This window comes from Protopterus annectens, chromosome 3.part0 (assembly GCF_019279795.1).
Source record: "Protopterus annectens isolate FY-2018-M chromosome 3.part0, PAN1.0, whole genome shotgun sequence".
NCBI lineage: Eukaryota > Metazoa > Chordata > Ceratodontiformes > Protopteridae > Protopterus > Protopterus annectens.
Genome location: NC_056731.1, coordinates 1325894666 through 1325913716, shown reverse-complemented (window position 1 = coordinate 1325913716; position 19051 = coordinate 1325894666). Strand labels below are relative to the sequence as shown.

The following is a 19051-nucleotide window of genomic DNA, read 5'->3' as shown; positions in this document are numbered from 1 at the left end:
ATTTCAAAACAGACCATTTCAAAGTGGATAGGACATTGTATCAGTTTCTGCTACACACAACATGGAAAAACCGTGCCTAGTAACATTAGGCCTCATTCCACCAGGGCAGCAGCCACTTCAGCAGCCTTTCTTAGAGGAGTACCAACAAAGGATATTTTGGAAGCTGCAACTTCGAGCTCAGTGCACACCTTTACCAAGCATTACCACTTATCTGCATACTCCAAATCCAGAGCTGGCTTTGCCTCTGCAGTTCTACAGGGGCTCATAGCCACTCCTAATCCTATATAGAGCCAGCCACCCTACCTCAGCTTTGGGATTCAACCCAAGTGTAATTACTGCAGTAGTGTAACACGATGAACATAGTAAAGTTTTGTACCTTCCATAAATGTAGATGTTCGAGTGTGTACACTGCTGCAGTCTAGGTTACCCTCCCTACTACCCCTCTTCATTAGCTGGGATTTCTATATATGTGTGTATATATATATATATGTGTATATATATATATATATATATATATATATATATATATATATATATATATATATATATACCTTCTATCTTTCACTACCTATGTGGTGTATTTGCTTGCAGCTAAGATATTTCATATTTCTATGCATGTGTTATTAGCAATATGTATTGCCTTCCCTTTCTGGGGCACCTGACATCTGGTGCAAAAAAAAATGAAGAAAATGGCATTGGCTGCATCTTGTATACCCCTGCCGCTCTTGACTTCGGGGAAGAAGCAACAGCAACTGACGCCGGACCAAGACTTTGGAACTCAGGCCAACTGCAGGGACCGCCTGATGGCAGATAATCCAAGTGTAATGACTGCAGCAGTGTATACACTCGGAACATCTACATTTATGGTAAGCACAAAACTGTACTTTGCATCTCTCACCAACATCAAGTACAACAGCTTATACTCCCTTATGAGTCCTCCATGGAATTGTTTCAGAGATGGATTCTTTTGCTCTTCTCATCCATTTTATCTGAGTCTGATATTCATTCCATAAGTTAGGCTGAGCAATACCAAGGTCATACACTTATCCTTTGCAAGTTTTGTTTTCTCTTCGGCCTCATCTTTTGGTGTGATGGTCACTTCTGACCCTTTTTTCCCCGATAGGATGGTCCACATCCATACATTTGCCCAGTTACCTGTTACTTGAAAAACAAAAGTAAGTGTCTGTTTCTGTATGAGTAACTGTGAAGTTTGTGGTTCCCGGTACTCCTCCACTTCTGTCTTATCAGTGCCCCTGTCACACGTTTTTACAGAGTAACCCAACAACAACTTGTAATTTCATTCAAGGGGCTAACCCTATATCTGGGTCTTCCTCAAAAGTTTGCAATTCCTTCCTCAGAGCTGCATTTTTTATTCTTTCACCTATCAAGGATTCTGTACCATCTTGGTACTCTCACATTTTGTTATTAAAAAAAAAAAAAAGCTATCCTTCCTCTGGGTGTCTCTTGGAAAAAAAAATTTAGTGGTCATCACATCTGAATCTCAAGCTTCATAAATCAGTTCTACTTGCTTGGCCTTTCATTAGGATAGTGTCCTTATGCTATAGTCCATCTTTTATACCCAAGGTAACTGGTGAAATTAATTCTGTAAATGTATATAATCTCAGAATTTTCTTGACAAGGGAGAGAATAATTGCTCCATTGTATTGTTATGCACAAACAACTCTGTGGATTTGAATACAGTCCATTTAAAAGAATTCCATGTACTCATTACCAGACCCCCGCCCTGCAAAAAAAATGTCTCCAGAGTATAAAATTGCCTTGTCCAGGTGGTAGATGTGTCAAATTCTGCTAGGAAAAATACGCAGTCTGCCTTTGTCTAAAATGCACTTTGCTGCGACAGTATCTGTCTTTCATACCTTATTTCAGGAGTATGTCATTCTGCGTTGGGCAGTTGTTTGCATTGCCGTTAGGATTTCCTTTGCCTTGCTTGTCATTCATTGTGAGAATTTTAGAATGTATTCAAGCATATAAATAAATATATTGTGTAAATGCAGTATAACCTGTTACACTGAATTGCACAGTAAGTGTAATGCATTGTCCTTGTGTGTATTGTATTCAGTGATGTGTTAATACTTTTTCATTTTGTAATTTGTTTTGAATATTAAAGGTACAAGGTACCCATGAACTTATTCTCGAAGTACGGGATATGGATGGGGCAAACTATGGTCGTTATTCTACTGGATCTGCAGTCATCACAGTTTCAGATGTCAATGACAACTTACCATTTTTCTTGTCAGCATCTGTAAGTTTCTGTTCTTAAATGTTTCATTTGGAATGTGGTCTTTTAACTTTTTGCAAGTTTTGATTGTTTAGATTCACTTTAATGTTGAAGCTGTAGAATTCTCGATGACTTAAGATTAAAGTTGGTTGTTTTGCGTTCTTAATTGTCCCCTACACCTGTATATGTGTATTTACAGCAACAGAGCTGCTGCATAGTTGGTTGGTGAACTGGGCAATAACCTGCACAGTGTCTCAAATGGTACTCCTGACCCCTCCCCCAATTGAAGTTGAGGGCTAAAAAATGTCCTCTCAAAGTCAAGGACCCATTAAAAGAGTTTAGGACAGTAACGTTTATAATGTAGCAAATGGCTGCAACCCCTTGCTACATTCCTCTGACTTGCTGTTTTGTAAGAGGAAAGGGTCTTCAGGATGCCCTTTTTAGCAAAATAATGCATCATTAACTTTGCTTTGTTCCTAACTCATAGTGACAGGCTAAGTATACTTAAATGATTATCCTTGACACATAGGGGCATGATTGACTAACAGTTTGCTTCTAGGACATCTGGTTCTTAACTCTGTCCTTCCTACAGCTTTGGGTAGCAGTGTGATCCACTGGAAAACCGTTTTACCAACGCATATAATCTGAAAGTCAACTTTGTGATGCTCTTGTTCCAGAAGATTGTACTCCCTAGCTGCGACAGTAATGTCGCAGTTTAGCATAGAATAGATTTGCATATTTGTGGTAATAAATACATTAGTTCTTGGAATATATTATAACCGTATAGTGGTACAAAGAATTGGATCACTTATTCAGTTAAAGGAAACGTTTTAATGAAGTAACAAAGTAACAGTATATTACATGTACTTGTACTGTGTTGTGTATGGGCAGCATATATATATATATATATATATATATACACATACCTACTGAAATCCTGAATTTCAGTAGCCTGAGACCAGAAAGGCGAAAGTGCGGAATACCGAAACCCCAAAAGCGTGAAATTCAAAATCCCAAAGTTCGGAGATATTGAATTAGCGGTTCTGGTGTTGCGGTGTGTGAGTGGGTGGTTAGAGATCTAGGTAAGGGTTTGTGCTTTACGGGTTTGGGGTAGGGGCTATAGTGTCTGTGTGTTTTGTTAGTGTTATGTGTGTGTGTAAGGGGACTGTAACTTGTGTGGTGGTGTTTTTGTGTGTTTGTCTGTGTAGTGCAACCTCAGAGTTAATATATTTAAGTAGGAGAGGTATGGGGGGTGCAGGGTGGCTTCCCCCCCCCTGCTTGTATGAAGTGTAGGTGTTTGTGTATGTGTAGGGAGGTGTATGTTTGTGTCTGCGGTATGTTAAGTGTAGAAGTCGCGATTTTAAATTTCGCGCTTCTGGGGTTTCAGGTTTATGGATTTTCTGCTTCATGGTCTCGAGATACTGAAATTCGAGATTTCATTATTTTGAGATTATGAAGTGAATCTATATATATATGTGTATATATATATATATATATATATATATATATATATATATATATATATATATATATATATATATATATATATATATATATATATATATATATATATATATATATATATATATAAAATAAATGGGTCTGCCTTGACCCATTGAAATTGTTTCAACGAAACATACTCAGGCAAACTCCTTTTTGCGAAAGTGCTGTTGCTTAGATCGCAGCACAGCAGGGATAAGAGAATATTCCCTTTTCCTCACTGTAGCGTGATCTCGGAGTGAGAATGTAAAAGCGGGGGGATGGGGGGGGCAGAGGGGCTTGCTCCCCCTGCATAAACATGGTTAGTGTTGTTGCTTTTTTGTTTTTGTTTTTCTTTTCAGTTTATTTCTCTTTCGTGAAAGTGCATTTTTGAAAAAATGCACTTTTGTGAAAGAGTTCACCTGATGACGTTTTGTTAAAACGTAATTTTCAGTGGGTCAAATTAGAGCCATACACACATATATATGTGTGTATATCTATATAAAGATATATATATATATATATATATATATATATATATATATATATATAGCTATATAATGTGTGTGTGTGTGTATACATATGTCCGAGTGGTGAGTGTGTGTATATCGGAGTGTGTGTGTACGTGTATATATTTTACACGTGTATGTACACGTACACACACACCTAGTTGTACACACATCTGCATACATACTGTGTGTGTCTGTCTGTCTGTCTGTGTAAAATGCAGCATTCGGGATGGGGCAAGGTCATCTTTAGTCAAGCAGGTATCAGTCCCCCCACAGTCTCGATCATTGGTAACTAAACATTGAAAGAAAGAGTTCTATATAGTAAAAATATTTTTTCATTTTTTGCTGTATTGCTGTGCAAGAGGGAGTATGGTGTTAGGATCTGGTGCTCTTTAGAAGAGTAGGATCAACAGATTGGAAAAGGGACTTTTGTTCTCCACAGCCTAGTGTGGAAGGGCACTATGGTCTGGCAGTGGCACCAGACTCCGTGAGCCAGGTACAGCTCTGATAGGAAGTATGTTATTTAATGTAAGTATGTCTTCTCACCAGCAGGCAAATCAGTAGTTTGCATTCTAGCCTTGCAGTACTTGGTTCTCCATTTTTTTCCTGCAGTGTCTTCTGTGTAGATTCTGCATAAGCCGTTTCTATCCTCTGGATTATCTCGGGGTTCCCATTTGGGTGTTGAATTCTAAAGATGTGATGGTGGTGAACTGGCATTTTTCCATATTGCCCCTTGGTATGAATGTTGATTTTGCAGTGAGTTAGGGCTTTGTCTTGGATTCCCTGCATTGCACTCACTGAATGCCAGGAAAAACCGCCAGGTGCATTGCAACCCTTTACTGGATTAATTGAGTAGTCTGACATGAATGACTTTAACCATAAGCAATAGATCATGCATGCTACATGTTTTGTAACATAATGTTAATTTTAATGCATGTTCTGAATATCTTAAACTGTAGCCATCATTGTAGTATTTACTTTTTTGCTTTTCAAATTTAATTTGAATACAGGCTATAGAAAGTTGTGTGAACATAGTATCCATTTTTGTTATGGCTAATAATCGTTTTCATTCATATCCAATGTAGCTTTCTTGTAATGTGTCTGAAAATACACAAAATGTCCAGATTCTGCGAATCCCCGTGGATGACAAGGATTTAATAAACTCATCCAACTGGAGGGCCAAATTTAAGATTATAAGTGGAAATGAGAGAGGACACTTCAAAATTGAGACTGATCCAGTAAGAAATGAAGGCATATTGAGTGTTATCAAGGTAAGGCCTTCAGAAGTAGTGCAGCTTGCTAGTGGGGTATAAAAAAACTTACTTGCAGTTAAAAATGATTATCTTTGTCTTGGATTCCTGAATTTCCTAATGTGTGTGTCACAGTTTGCCTTGCTTTGTTTTGCATGTTGGAGTTTGTGGAATATCTGTATGATTTTCTGCTCCCGAGATAGTCATATTTTTTGTGTTTTTAGTGATTGTACATGTACAGTCTTGAGCCATCCATCCATCCATTTGTAACATATGGCAGTATGTATGTCCTGTAGGAAAATGGCAGGAGTGTGATAGACATGTTAAAATCTTGGCAGAAGATTGAGTAAATTCAGTTAGGCTGCACATGTCAATGAAAGCGACTGGGGAATTTCCAGTCATGATTAAAGGCAGAGGTAGCTTAGAAGTAACACACGAATTCAAGTTGTCTTAACACATGCCCTCCCCATGGTAAATGAGGTGTTATTCCTTTTATAGTGTTAATGTTTCAACATTGGGATGAACTTTGTATAGATTATGCTGCCATCTTACTGTTCCCACATCTTAATATGTACTGCTTTTGTTTTATTTTTTGTTTTGTTTTTATGGGTTACAGCCATTAAGTAATGGATCATATTATCTGCTGAATACTAGCCATATGTTGTCACTGTCTCAAAATGCCTTTGAGTCTAGCCTGGGGTTTGAACAGGTCCATGAATGTCTGTGTCCAGAGAGAGCCATGCAGACTGAATCCAACTAGTGTTCTTGCAGCCTAAAGTCAAGTTATCAAATCAAAGGGTCAAGAGGCACAATGTAGTAGGAATAATATTGCCATTCAAGGACTTCAGGGAAAATGCAGTGATTGATGGGTGGCAGTTTCGTACCGGAATGCTTTAACCTGGCTACATGGATCTCTCTTTTTTTTTTTTTTCTTGGATACCACATCTTTATGCTTATTGATATTTAAGGGACATTGTTGATGGCGACCATAATTAAATTCCTCCACTTCAGAAAATATAAAGAATGTTAACTAAAGGAAGAAAATGATTTTCAATTCAGTGGGTATAACACTGGCTTAGAAAAAGGATATAGCAAAGGGTGGGGGGATAGACTGAGGTCCTCTGTCTCTTGAAAATGTAACTAGCCCATGTGCATGTGTGTGAGGAAAATTCTCCAAAAGATGTTTTCGTACAGCACCTTCTTTGCTTAAAATAGGAGCATCAGGTCTCTTTCTTTCACTTTTGTGCTACTTTCAAAAACAAGATGCTTGTTTGCAGATAGAATTTGAAGGTCTGCTTAAACTAGAAGAAACTGGAGACTATGGTTTGATTATCAGTCTGAAGTCAAGTTTCCAAGAAGAGAAATGTGGGAAGATGCACAAACATGAAAGCAGACACAGAGAAATGGAATGGATGCAAAAGATGGCAAGTTAATCAAACTGTGGGAGGGGAGTGTGAGGTCATTGTAATGACAGTTCTGCCAAGACATTAGGATGACAAACCCAGTGATGTTATGCTTTATGCACCCTGGTCCATTGCCCAGTTCTGAAAGTTCCTCTGCTGTCCTGATCCTTCAGGAAGTAGACGACTGTGTTAGTTTCTTACTGCTGCATAGACCTCCAATGAGTTTCATATGTGTAGGCTGGACACCAATTATCAGGCACCTGCAACAGCCATTCATCACTCTCAAATGGTCAACCATTCTCCCTGAGTTCTGAAAATCCGTGGACATGCCTAACATTTTGATTGGAGACCTACAAGGGATTGACTTTTTGAGAAATTTCCAGTTAAGAGTTTTCCTTCCGTCAGAAGGTACTGTTTCTCCACCAGTCAAGTAGATCCAAGGACAGAATATCTGTCATATAGGCGTCCTAAATAATTTGTTATGGAATGCTTGTTGATTAGGCTATCAAGAACATTTTTATCTTGTAAGTGAAAATGGTTCAGAGGCTCTCTTCAGTCATGACCCAGGTCACATGTAAGTGGGATCAGTACAATATATATTTTTTTCTAAGCCACAGACGCCAGTTCTTTAAAAGCAGTAGTTTTTTTGACTGGACATAAACTGGCTGACTTGACCATTAACAGAATCAAAAGTGTAACAACAGGTGAAATAAAAATTCAGTTAAGCAAACCATTCAGTTGTTCAACTACTTTAACTGGCAGCACTTGGTATGTGCTCATAGTATTTGTTCATGATGTCCTTCAAGAATGCAACTGCAGTCATAACATGTGGGTTGTCCTGCCTCAGGCAGCCCTCGGTCAGCCGGATTCCAAAGTCTGGGTCCGACGTCGGCTGATGTCGCATTTCTCTCCGACGTCAGAGCGGCTGGAGTACATAAGCATCAGCCGACGCCATTTTCTTCAGTCTTTCTTGCCGCGCGGTGCCCGAAGCAGAAGCAGTTCGCAAGTGCCGGTCGGTCAGCTCCTGTATTCTACGATACCGAAGTCATCAAAAAGCTAAGTACCCCGTTGGGGACCTTTTCTTGCCTCAGCCGATGTCAGAAATTACTGAAAAAGTTAACAATTGTCTTTTTTGTGGTAAACAAATACCTCATAAGGATTTCCACTCTTACTGCCTCCCTTGCCTGGGCCCAGACCACGACGTCTCGGCCTGTGCTCGCTTCAACAAGCGCACTCTCAGGCGCCGGGCGGAGTTCGCTGAAGATTTTTTCGGCGATAAATTTGCTTACACCATGCCGTCGGATCTTCCGACATCGCAAACTCCCAAAAAGCGAAAAGACCGGGACAGACATCCTCGGCCCGCGTCTACCACCGACTCCACGCCAAAACCTAGCGCGAGTGCTTCGGTTCCCTCTGAGATGGTCTCTCCACCGCTCCGAACCGAAGACACCGCATTACCGACGACTCCGATTCCAGACATTACTCCGCCAGTTATAGATTTTCCTCCGGATACCGAAACCGAGGAAATGCCCGAGACCATTGCTGTAGACAAGGTCACTCCTGCACGTGGAGCTGCCAGGCCTCCTATGGCCATGTCTATTAAGGCCTACACTAGGGCTAAGGCATCCAGCAAAACAAAGCATATTACTTCTAAATCCTTACCTCAGCCGACTCCGGAGACACAAATTATGTCCATGGCTGCTGATTTAATTTCCATGATTAGAAGTTCACAGGCCCATCCTGAGAGAGCATCCCAGCCTCCTCCTGATAAAAGGCCCCGGGTTGAACCCTCTGACCCTACTCCTTCAGATGGAGATTCTGAGGGCTCTGTCCACTCTGATAGCCAGGAAGAGCTCTTCCAGACCTATGAGGACTCGGATGCAGAAGATTCCATCCCTTCGGCCTCCCCTCCTGAGGATATTTCTTTTGGGGAAGTTCTGCACACCATGAGGGAACATTTCAAGTGGCAAGGTCAGGAATATTCTGATTCTAGGAAACACTTTAGGACTTTCCTTAAGAAGCCTCAGCACAGGCCCTTAGCTATTCCTCCTGTACTTGATGTTCTGGATGATTTGTATTCTGACTCTAGTGCTACCCCTGATTCTCTTCCTCCTGCTTCAGCCAAGCCAGACAGGTATTACAGGGTCCCAGAAACTCATTCCCATTTATTCAGGGCCCATACTGCTGATTTGGAAACTATTTCACAGGGGCCTAAAGGAGTTTCAGCCTCCACCTCAAAAAATCCTTTGCCCTCCAACAGGGAAGCGAGGTCATTAGAGATGGGGCAAAAAGGTTTACACATCCACTACCTTATCTATGAGAGCTTTAAATTGCCTTTTTCATATGTTACAATATCAGGATTATCTCTTAGAAGATTTACAAAAAACATTAGCTTCTCCTGATCCTTTAGACGGGAAGACTTTGCAGGAAGCTGTACATAACTCTCAGCAAGTAAGCAATCACTTCCTGCACTGTGGATATGATGCACTGGAAGCTTCATGTAGGGCAGCTATGACAGGGGCAGTGATTCGTAGACATGCTTGGTTAAAAGATCAACCTCTACCAGATCATGTAAAAGCAAAACTGCTGGATGCACCTTTGGAAAAGAACAAGCTTTTTGGTGCAAATGTTAAGGATGTGTTAAAGACCATCGAAGAAAAAGCAAAATCAGTTCAGACTGTGAAAGATTTCCTCCAGGTTCAACCCCCCCCAGATTCAGTAGGAATTGGCCTTCAAAAAACTGGTCCTTTCCTAATCCAGAAAAGTTTCAAAGGGGTAAGAACAGACGTGGCCGAGGAAGAGGCCAATACAGAGGCCCTTACAGGGGAAGACAATGGCAGCCAGGAAACCAAAGAAGTGACGCAGGGGTTTCACCTGCCCAACAACCACAAACTCGATGACTTTCCTCTACTACCGCCTACCAGGGAAACAACTAGAAGCTCCCTTGGGCGGGAAATTATCTCTGTTTGCAGAAAACTGGCACAGACTGACAAAGGACAAATGGATTTTGGACATTATAGACCGAGGGTACAGGTTTCATTTTCATACCTTACCAAGAAAACAAGGCATGCCAAACCTACCACAAAATCAGAGGGCAGAGGCTATCAAGCAAATCACTCTGCTGACTCGAATGAAAGCAATAGAAAGAGTTCCACAACAAGAACAAGACCAGGGGTTTTACTCAAGACTGTTCCTTGTTCCAAGAAAAGAATCTCAATGGAGACCAATACTGGACTTGTCCGCATTAAATACCTTTCTCATAGTACCAAAGTTCAAAATGCTGACTCTACAGCAACTCCTTCCCATGCTGGGCAAGGAGTCGTGGCTGATTACTCTGGACCTCAAGGAGGCATACCTGCATGTCACTATCAGACACAGCTGCAGAAGATACCTCAGATTTCTTGCAGGGCCAGAGCATTATCAATTCTCAGCATTGCCATTTGGCTTATCTACTGCACCCAGAGTATTTACAAAATGCCTGGCTTCAGTAATTGCTCATTGCAGGATCCAGGGGATACAAATTTACCCGTACCTGGACGACTGCCTCATACAAGCGGATGACAAACTGATGTTGACAAAAAACCTGGATTATGTCATACGATTACTTCAAGCTCTGGGATACACAGTCAACTTCCAAAAGTCAAGACTGCAGCCATCCCAGCAAATAATCTTCTTAGGAGCCAAACTAGACACAGCCTCTCAGATGGCTTACCTGACAGAAGACAAGCAAGAGAAGTTAACTCATTACTTCAAAGGTTTAACAAAACTCACCCAGATGACTGCAAGGAGATTCCTACAGGCCCTGGGTTACATGGCATTCTGCATTCTACTGGTTCCATTAGCAAAACTACACATGAGAAAGCTTCAATGGTACCTAAAAAGCATTTGGTCTCCAACACAGCAACAACTTGGAGACAATCATACCACTCATTCCATGCCTACAAAAGGAATTCCTATGGTGGGCCTCGGTGAGCCAGGAAAACACAGGTATGTCATTCAGAAAACCACAGATAACACAGACCATGACTACAGACGCCTCAGACCTTGGATGGGGGGGCACACATGGAAGGCAGGTGTATACAAGGACAATAGTCTCCAAAGGAAACACATCTGCATATAAACCAAAAGGAAATGCTGGCAGTAATGCATGCCATCGAGGTTTTTCAACACCAACTCCAGCAAGGCCATTTAATGATACGGACAGACAACACCACTGTGATGTGGTACATAAACAAGCAGGGGGGCACCCACTCTTACCCCCTTTGCAGACTGACAATGCAGCTTTGGGAGAAATCACTGAGCCTAAACATCCAGTTACAATCCCAGTTTGTTCCAGGAAAAGACAATGTGTTGGCGGACAGCCTAAGCAGGAATTTCACAGATCCACACGAGTGGAGGTTACATCCGAAGGCCTTCAGACAACTCACTTCGACATGGGGCAAGCCAGAAGTGGACCTATTTGCCTCTCACCTCAACCATCTTCTACCAAAATTTTGCACAAGGACATACCATCCAAAAGCTTGGAAAATAGATGCCCTCTCATTCAACTGGAGCTCCCTAGCAATCTATGCATTCCCACCTCTGCCACTGATGACCTCAGTATTACTAAAGATCAAAGCTGAGAAGCCCAAGGGAATCATAATAGCTCCGGATTGGCCAAGACAACACTGGTACCCACTGCTACGGAGCATATGTCACTCCAGGAGGTGGGCCCTCCCCCAGTGGCCTCTACTTTTGACTCAACACAATTTCGAAACACTGCATCCAAATCTTCAGACACTGCAGCTAACAGCCTGGGAGATCCCATAAATAACTTCAGCTTATTTCTCTCCAAAGAAGTTCAGCGGATACTAACAGAGGCTCGAAGACCATCCACCAGAAAGGTTTACTTAGCAAAGTGGAAAAGATTCAGCAATTGGAATACCAGCAAGGGACATGATGCATCATTGTTGAACATCCCACTCATCTTGGAATATTTGGCAGATATGTTAAAGAACGGCCTCTCATATTCTTCCATAAAGATACATGCATCTGCTATTTCAGCTAGATACAACACTGATCCTCCTGTTTTCTCTCACCCCTTACTAAGACAATTCCTCAGGGGAATCAAGAACATTAAGCCACCAAGTAAGGCCCCAGTGCCAGCCTGGGACCTCAATTTTGTCTTAGGAAAAACTGACTCTACCTCCTTTTGTGCCAGCAGCTTCAGTTGACTTGCAATTTCTCTCATGGAAGACAGCTTTCCTGTTGGCAATTACCTCAGCAAGAAGGGTTTCGGAGCTACAGGCCCTAATGGCAATACCACCCTTTATTATTTTTCACAGAGACAGGGTTTCATTAAGGACCAACCCTACTTTTATGCCAAAGGTGGTATCTAGGGTTTCTTTAAATCAAGCCATTCATCTGCCTGCTTTCTTCCCCAATCCTGAGAATAAGGGGGAAAGACTTTTGCATACCTTGGACATTCACAGACAACTTCGATACTACCTGGACAGAACCAAGGCCAGTAGGAAGTCTGAACAACTTTTTGTAGCTTACGCCCCTGCAGTCCAAGGAAAAGCAATTTCAAAACAGACTATTTCTAAATGGATTGGACATTGCATCAGATTCTGTTATTCCTTTCATGGAAAGACTGTTCCAGCCAATGTCAGACCACATTCCACCAGAGCAACAGCCACCTCTACAGCATTCTTAAGAGGGGTGCCTACGAAGGACATTCTAGAAGCTGCTACATGGAGCTCCATGCATACATTCTCCAAACACTACAATCTCCCTCTATATTCCAGATCCAGAGCAGGCTTTGCTTCGGCGGTCCTGCAGGGTTTGATTGCCACACCATCTCTTTCCTAGAGCATACCTCCTCCCCCAGCTAAGCTATGGTATTCTACCCACATGTTATGACTGCAGTTGCATTCTTGAAGGACATAGTACAGTTTTGTACCTACCATAAATGTAGATGTCCGATAGACATGCAACTGCAGTCGGATTTTCCCTCCCTCCATACCCCTCTATGCCTAGGGTCCACTCCTATCCCTGTTACTCTTAGCTGGGGATATCTGTTATGGTGCATTTGTTTTATGGCTCATTTATTTGTTTGGAATCCTGTTTTTGTCTTTCAATTTGATTACAGCCTTCCTTGGAGGGCACCTGGCATCTGGGGCAAGAAACACTGAAGAAAATGGCGTTGGCTGATGCTTATGTACTCCAGCCGCTCTGACGTCGGAGAGGAGTGCGACATCAGCCGACGTCGGACCCAGACTTTGGAATCCGGCCGACCGAGGGCTGCCTGAGGCAGGACAACCCACATGTTATGACTGCAGTTGCATGTCTATCGGACATCTACATTTATGGTAGGTACAAAACTGTACTTTTTGCACCCCACATGAGCACTAAAGTGCTTCAGATCTGACAACAAATACCAGAATTTAAATGCTGGTGATACACTGTCTCAAATTTCTCCCTTTCTAAACTGTAGCAAACTGCTTGCTACATTTGTAGCAAGTAGGTGCTAGTTTATGCCTGCCACACTTGGAGTGCTATAGTGTTTCGTTTATGTCTGCAAATTCAGATGTTGGTAATGCACTAAAGAATGATCAGCTTCTGCTGATTGCACCACCTGACACTTTGAACATGAGGTGGCCGCCCTCTTTTGCCCTAACCCAAGTGTGCCACAGGAATTCAATGACAAGCTTGCTGTGCAAGACTGGTGCTCTTAAAGTACCATAGTACATTTTTAACATTTTTATGTTTTGATGTCCCAAACAAGTCTCTGATGATCTTCGTGTTTCACTGTTGCAGTCATCACATTTGGGTTATCCCTGCGAGGATAGCCCTCAGTAAGCCCAGATACCAGAGACGTAGTATTTATGAGTCGGTTGCCGTTGCTCCAGGACTGAAGTCAGGTCGTCAGTAGTATAAAATAAGGCAGCTGACACCATTACGTCAGTCTTTTTTGCTGAGTAGCCCGAAGCAGAAGCAGTTCGCATGAGTGCCGGTCGGCCACTACCTGAGTTTTGTTTCCGAATTGAAGTTGAAGTCTTCTAAAGCTAAGTACCCCATTGGGGATCAGTTTTTCTTGCTCTAACCAAGGTCAGAAAAAGTTAACAAATGTCTTCCCTATGGAAAGCAAATACAACACCGAGACCGAGACTTCCATTCTTACTGCATCACCTGTTTATGATATCCCCTGCTGTCACTTTAGTGCTTTGTTCAACGTCAGAACTCTACGTCATTGGGGCCTTATTGTAGCCAGATCTTTTCGCTCTCAGTCCTCAGATTCCAGTATGGCTTTGGTAAGCCTTCTGACTACCGATCTTTTGAAAAAAACATAAGGATAAAGACAGAGACAGACTGCACAGGTCCAAAACTGCCGACAACGCTGCCATCAAGCGAGTCGTCAGTTCTCCTGTCCTCAGTGAGGGGCTTTCGCAGGGTGTGTATCCGCAGGCTGCTACCGAGACCCTTTTGGAGTCCGGTATGCCGCAAGAATTTTCTTAGACTAAGGATCCTGCGGATGTCCTTCAAGGATGCATCTGCAGTCCTTACAAATGGGTTGTCCTGTCGTCAGGCAGCCCTTCGGTCGGCCGGATTCCAAAGTCTGCGTCTGGCCTCGGCTGGTGTCGCACTTCACCCGACGTCATAGCTGCAGTTTTTCGGGTATAAAGGCATCAGCCGACGCCATTTTCCTCAGTCTTTCTTGCGTGGCGAAGCAGAAGCTGTTCGCAAGTGCCGGTCGGTCAGAACCAGAGATTACTACTACCGAATACTAATTCGAAGACTTCTAAAAAGCTAAGTACCCCGTTGGGGACTCTTTCTTGCCTCAGCCGATGTCAGAAAAAGTGAATAATTGTTTAACTTGTGGGAAACAAATACCTCATAAAGATTTCCACTCTTACTGCTTACCTTGTTTAGGCCCAGACCACGACGTCGCAGCTTGTCTAGCCTGTGCTTCTTTTAACCGACGGACCCTTAGACGTCGGTCGGAATTTGCTGAGCAGTTTTTTGGCTCTGATTTCGCTTATATTATGCCGTCGGATCCTCCGACTTCACAATCATCCAAAAACCGCAAGGAAAAGGACCGACACTCGCGGTCCGAGGTTTCGGCCGAAACCGCGGTTAAGCCAACCGCGACTGTCTCGGTTTCGGCTGAAACCGAGCAAGCGGTTCTTCCTTCAGCCGAAAACATGCCTTCTACCGAGGCCTCTTCAAACCTGGTGGAATCGGCTTCAGAAATCCAACCTGCGGTTGTGGTTTCTCAGGAATTATCAGACACTATCCCCTTGGATATCTCAACTCCTGCACGTGGAGCTGCTAGGCCTCCTGCAGCCATGTCCATTAAGGCCTTCGCCAGGGCTAAAGCTACAAAAACTGTGCCTGTTAAGACCCCCTCTCACAGGCCCAGCTCTAGTTCCCAAATGCTTTCCTTGGCAGAGGATCTTATTTCTTTAATCCGGGGATCCCAACCTCTTCCAGACAGGGCCTCTCAGCCACCTCCAGAAAAGAGGCCTAGAGCAGAGTCCCCTGAGCCAGTGTCCACAGATGATTCCTCTGATGACTCAGAAAATACAGACCCTCCAGAGGCTTCTTATTCCCCTTACGAAGACTCTGATGCTGAAGAGTCCATCCCTTCTGCGCCTCCACCTGAGGAATTTTCCTTTGGGGGAACCTTGCATGCTATGAGGGAACAATTTCAATGGCAGGGCCAAGATTTTTCAGACTCCAGGAAAAGGCTTAGAACCTTTTTGCATTTACCACAACATAGGCCTTTAGCTATACCTCCTGTTCTTTCTGTTGTAGATGATGCATTTAATGATGCTTGTACTGCTCCTGATTCATTACCTCCGGCCCCTGCTTAGCCCGATAGGTACTACAGGGTCCCGGACACACATCACCATTTATACAAGACTCCTTTTGCAGATCCCGAGACTATCTCCCAGGGGCCTAAGGCTGTAGCAACTACCTCTGCTAAAAATCCTCTCCCCTCCGAAAGGGAATCCAGATCCTTAGAGAGATGGGGTAAAAAAGTTTACACTTCTGCTACTCTGTCAGCTAGGGCCTTGAACTGTCAATTTCATATGATACAATATCAAGAATATATGCTTGACCAGTTAACTAAAAAACTGTCCTCTGATGAACCTTTTGATAAGAAGTATGTTCAGGAAATGGTGCATAACATTCAGCAAGTTAGTAACCATTCTTTAAAATGCGGCTATGATGCACTGGAGGCTTCCTTTAGATCAGCCATGACTGGCACAGTTATCAGAAGGCATGCCTGGTTGAAAGAGCAGGCCTTACCGGACCATGTCAAATCAAAACTGTTAGATGCTCCCATGGACAAGGCCAATTTATTTGGTTCTCCTGCACAACAGGTACTGAAGAAGATGGAGGAGAAGGCAAAATCTGTACAAACAGTGAAAGATTTCTTACAGGTCCAACCTCCAAGGTTTAGCAGGAATTGGCCCTCCAAAAATTGGTCCTTTCCAGACTCCTCTAAAGCACAGAGAGGCAGGAATAGGCGATCAAGAGGCAGAAACCAATCCAGGGGTGCCTACAGGGGACGCCAGTGGCAAGGCAACAACCAGCGAGGCACAGACACAGCCACCACCACTGCAACAGGACAATCACAGTGACTTGGCTTTGGCACCGCCTACCAGGGAACAACTAGAAGCACCCTTAGGCGGAAGGCTAGCCTTATTCTCAATAAACTGGCATTACATCACAAGAGACAAGTGGATTTTACAGACAATAGACCAAGGATACAGGTTCCACTTCCATACCCTACCAGGGAAGAGAGGAATGCCAAACCTACCTCCAAATCAAAAGACAGAAGCTCTAAAACAAATATCTCAATTATTAAGGATGAGAGCTGTGGAAAAGGTACCATCTATGGAGCAAGGAAAGGGATTTTACTCCAGACTCTTCCTGGTACCAAGAAAAGAGAACAAATGGAGGCCTATTCTCGACTTGTCCGCTTTAAACACATTTCTCATTGTCCCAAAATTCAAAATGCTGACTCTACAGCAGCTTCTTCCCATGCTGGGCAAGGAGTGTTGGCTGGTAACTCTAGATCTCAAGGAGGCATACCTGCACGTCCCCATACGACCAAATTGCAGAAGATACCTCAGATTTCTTGCAGGATCAGAGCATTATCAATTCTCAGCATTGCCCTTTGGCTTATCTACTGCGCCCAGAGTGTTCACGAAATGCCTGGCATCAGTAATTGCTCATTGCAGGCTTCAGGGAATCCAAATTTATCCCTACCTGGACGACTGCCTGATACAAGCGGACAACAAAAACAAGCTAACAAAAGACTTACAAAGAGTCATTTACCTGCTACAGGCCCTGGGATAGGCAGTCAATATAAAAAAGTCAAGGCTGATACCATCCCAAAGAATAACCTTTTTGGGTGCAGAACTGGACACATCAAAGCAAATGGCATTCCTAACTGTAGAAAAGCAAGAGCAACTACCTCTCTACTTCTTGGCATTAACAAAACAGAATCATCTAACAGCAAGAAAAGTACTGCAAGCCCTAGGCTTCATGGCATCCTGCATAATACTGGTCCCTCATGCCAGACTACATATGAGAAAGCTACAGTGGTACCTAAAGAATTTATGGTCTCAGCACAAGCACAGCCTAGAAACCAAAATTCCAATAATCCCATGCCTGAAGCAAGAGTTCCTTTGGTGGGCTCAGGCCTGTCAGTCAAACACAGGATTGCCCTTCTACAGCAGTCAACCAAGCCAAACCATCACGACGAACGCCTCAGACCTCGGTTGGGGGGCCCACATGCAGGACAGGTGCATACAAGGCTTATGGGCTCAAGACCAGCTACACCTACACATAAATCTAAAGGAAATGCTGGCAGTAAAATTGGCAATCCAGACATTCAGACCTTTTCTCCAAGAAGGTCAGTTGATGATAAGGACAGACAATACAACAGTAATGTGGTACATCAACAAACAGGGAGGCACACATTCATACCCTCTATGCCGGATGGCACTGGACCTATGGAATGTGGCTCTGAGCTGCAACATTCAGTTACAAGCAATGTTTGTACCGGGAAAAGAAAACATTCTAGCAGACATATTAAGCAGGACTACCACGGATGCTCACGAATGGATGCTGTATCCGGACATCTTCAAGGACATCACAAGAAAATGGGGACTCCCAGAAATAGACTTATTTGCATCCCCACGCAATCACCAGCTAAAGAAATTCTGCACAAGGACGTACCACCCACTTGCTTGGAAGGTGGACTCCCTATCTTTCAGTTGGAAAAATCTGACAGCATATGCATTCCCACCACTTCCTTTGATGCACAAGGTGCTATTGAAGATCAAAGAGGACCGTCCAAGGATCATTCTGATAGCTCCAGACTGGCCAAGACAACATTGGTACCTATTACTAAGGAGCATGTCTCGGGAACAAATATGGACACTACCCCTGGTTCCATTGCTGTTAACACAGAACAACTACAACATCCTGCATCCAAGCCTGAAAACGCTGCAGCTGACTGCCTGGAACATTACATAAAATCAATTAACCCAAATTTATCACAAAGGGTTAAAGACATTATCCTTGAGGCTCGCAGACCCTCAACAAGGAAAAATTATGCAGCAAAATGGAAAAGATATCTCATTTGGAGTACTGCAAAGGGAGAAGATGTCACAGGTAAACATAGCCAGCATCCTGGAATACTTGGCAGAGCTCTTCCACACAGGCCTGTCCTATTCTTCCATCAAGATACATGCATCAGCTATTTCTGCAGAATACAGCTCGGATCCTTCTGTCTTCTCGCATCCTCTGCTTAGGCAGTTTCTGAGAAGAATTAAAAATGTAAAACCTCCTAGGAAACCACCATTGCCAGCATGGGACTTGAACTTTGTGCTAGAAAAATTGACACTTCCTCCTTTCGAACCAGCAGCAACAGCAGAATTACAATACTTATCATGGAAGACTGCTTTCCTGCTGGCAATCACTTCAGCAAGAAGGGTATCTGAACTACAGGCATTAATGGCAGTGCAACCCTTCCTGATATTCCATCAAGATAGAGTGTCCATGAGAACAAATCCTACATTTATGCCTAAGGTGGTATCCAGAGTATCTTTAAATCAGGCTATCCACCTACCTGCATTCTTCCCCAACCCACAGAACAGGGGAGAAAGACCG

The 19051-nt window shown here is 43.1% G+C and overlaps 1 protein-coding gene across 1 annotated transcript in view; it reads left to right on the top strand.

Annotated features, from left to right (window-relative positions):
* LOC122796733 (desmocollin-3-like) overlaps positions 1–19051 on the top strand; it is a 1348840-nt gene that overhangs the window by 732348 nt on the left and 597441 nt on the right. Inside the window, exons 8-9 of the mRNA XM_044065442.1 lie at positions 2129–2263; positions 5313–5498. Coding sequence (XP_043921377.1) covers positions 2129–2263; positions 5313–5498 — 321 coding nt within the window. The remainder of the gene's footprint in view (positions 1–2128; positions 2264–5312; positions 5499–19051) is intronic.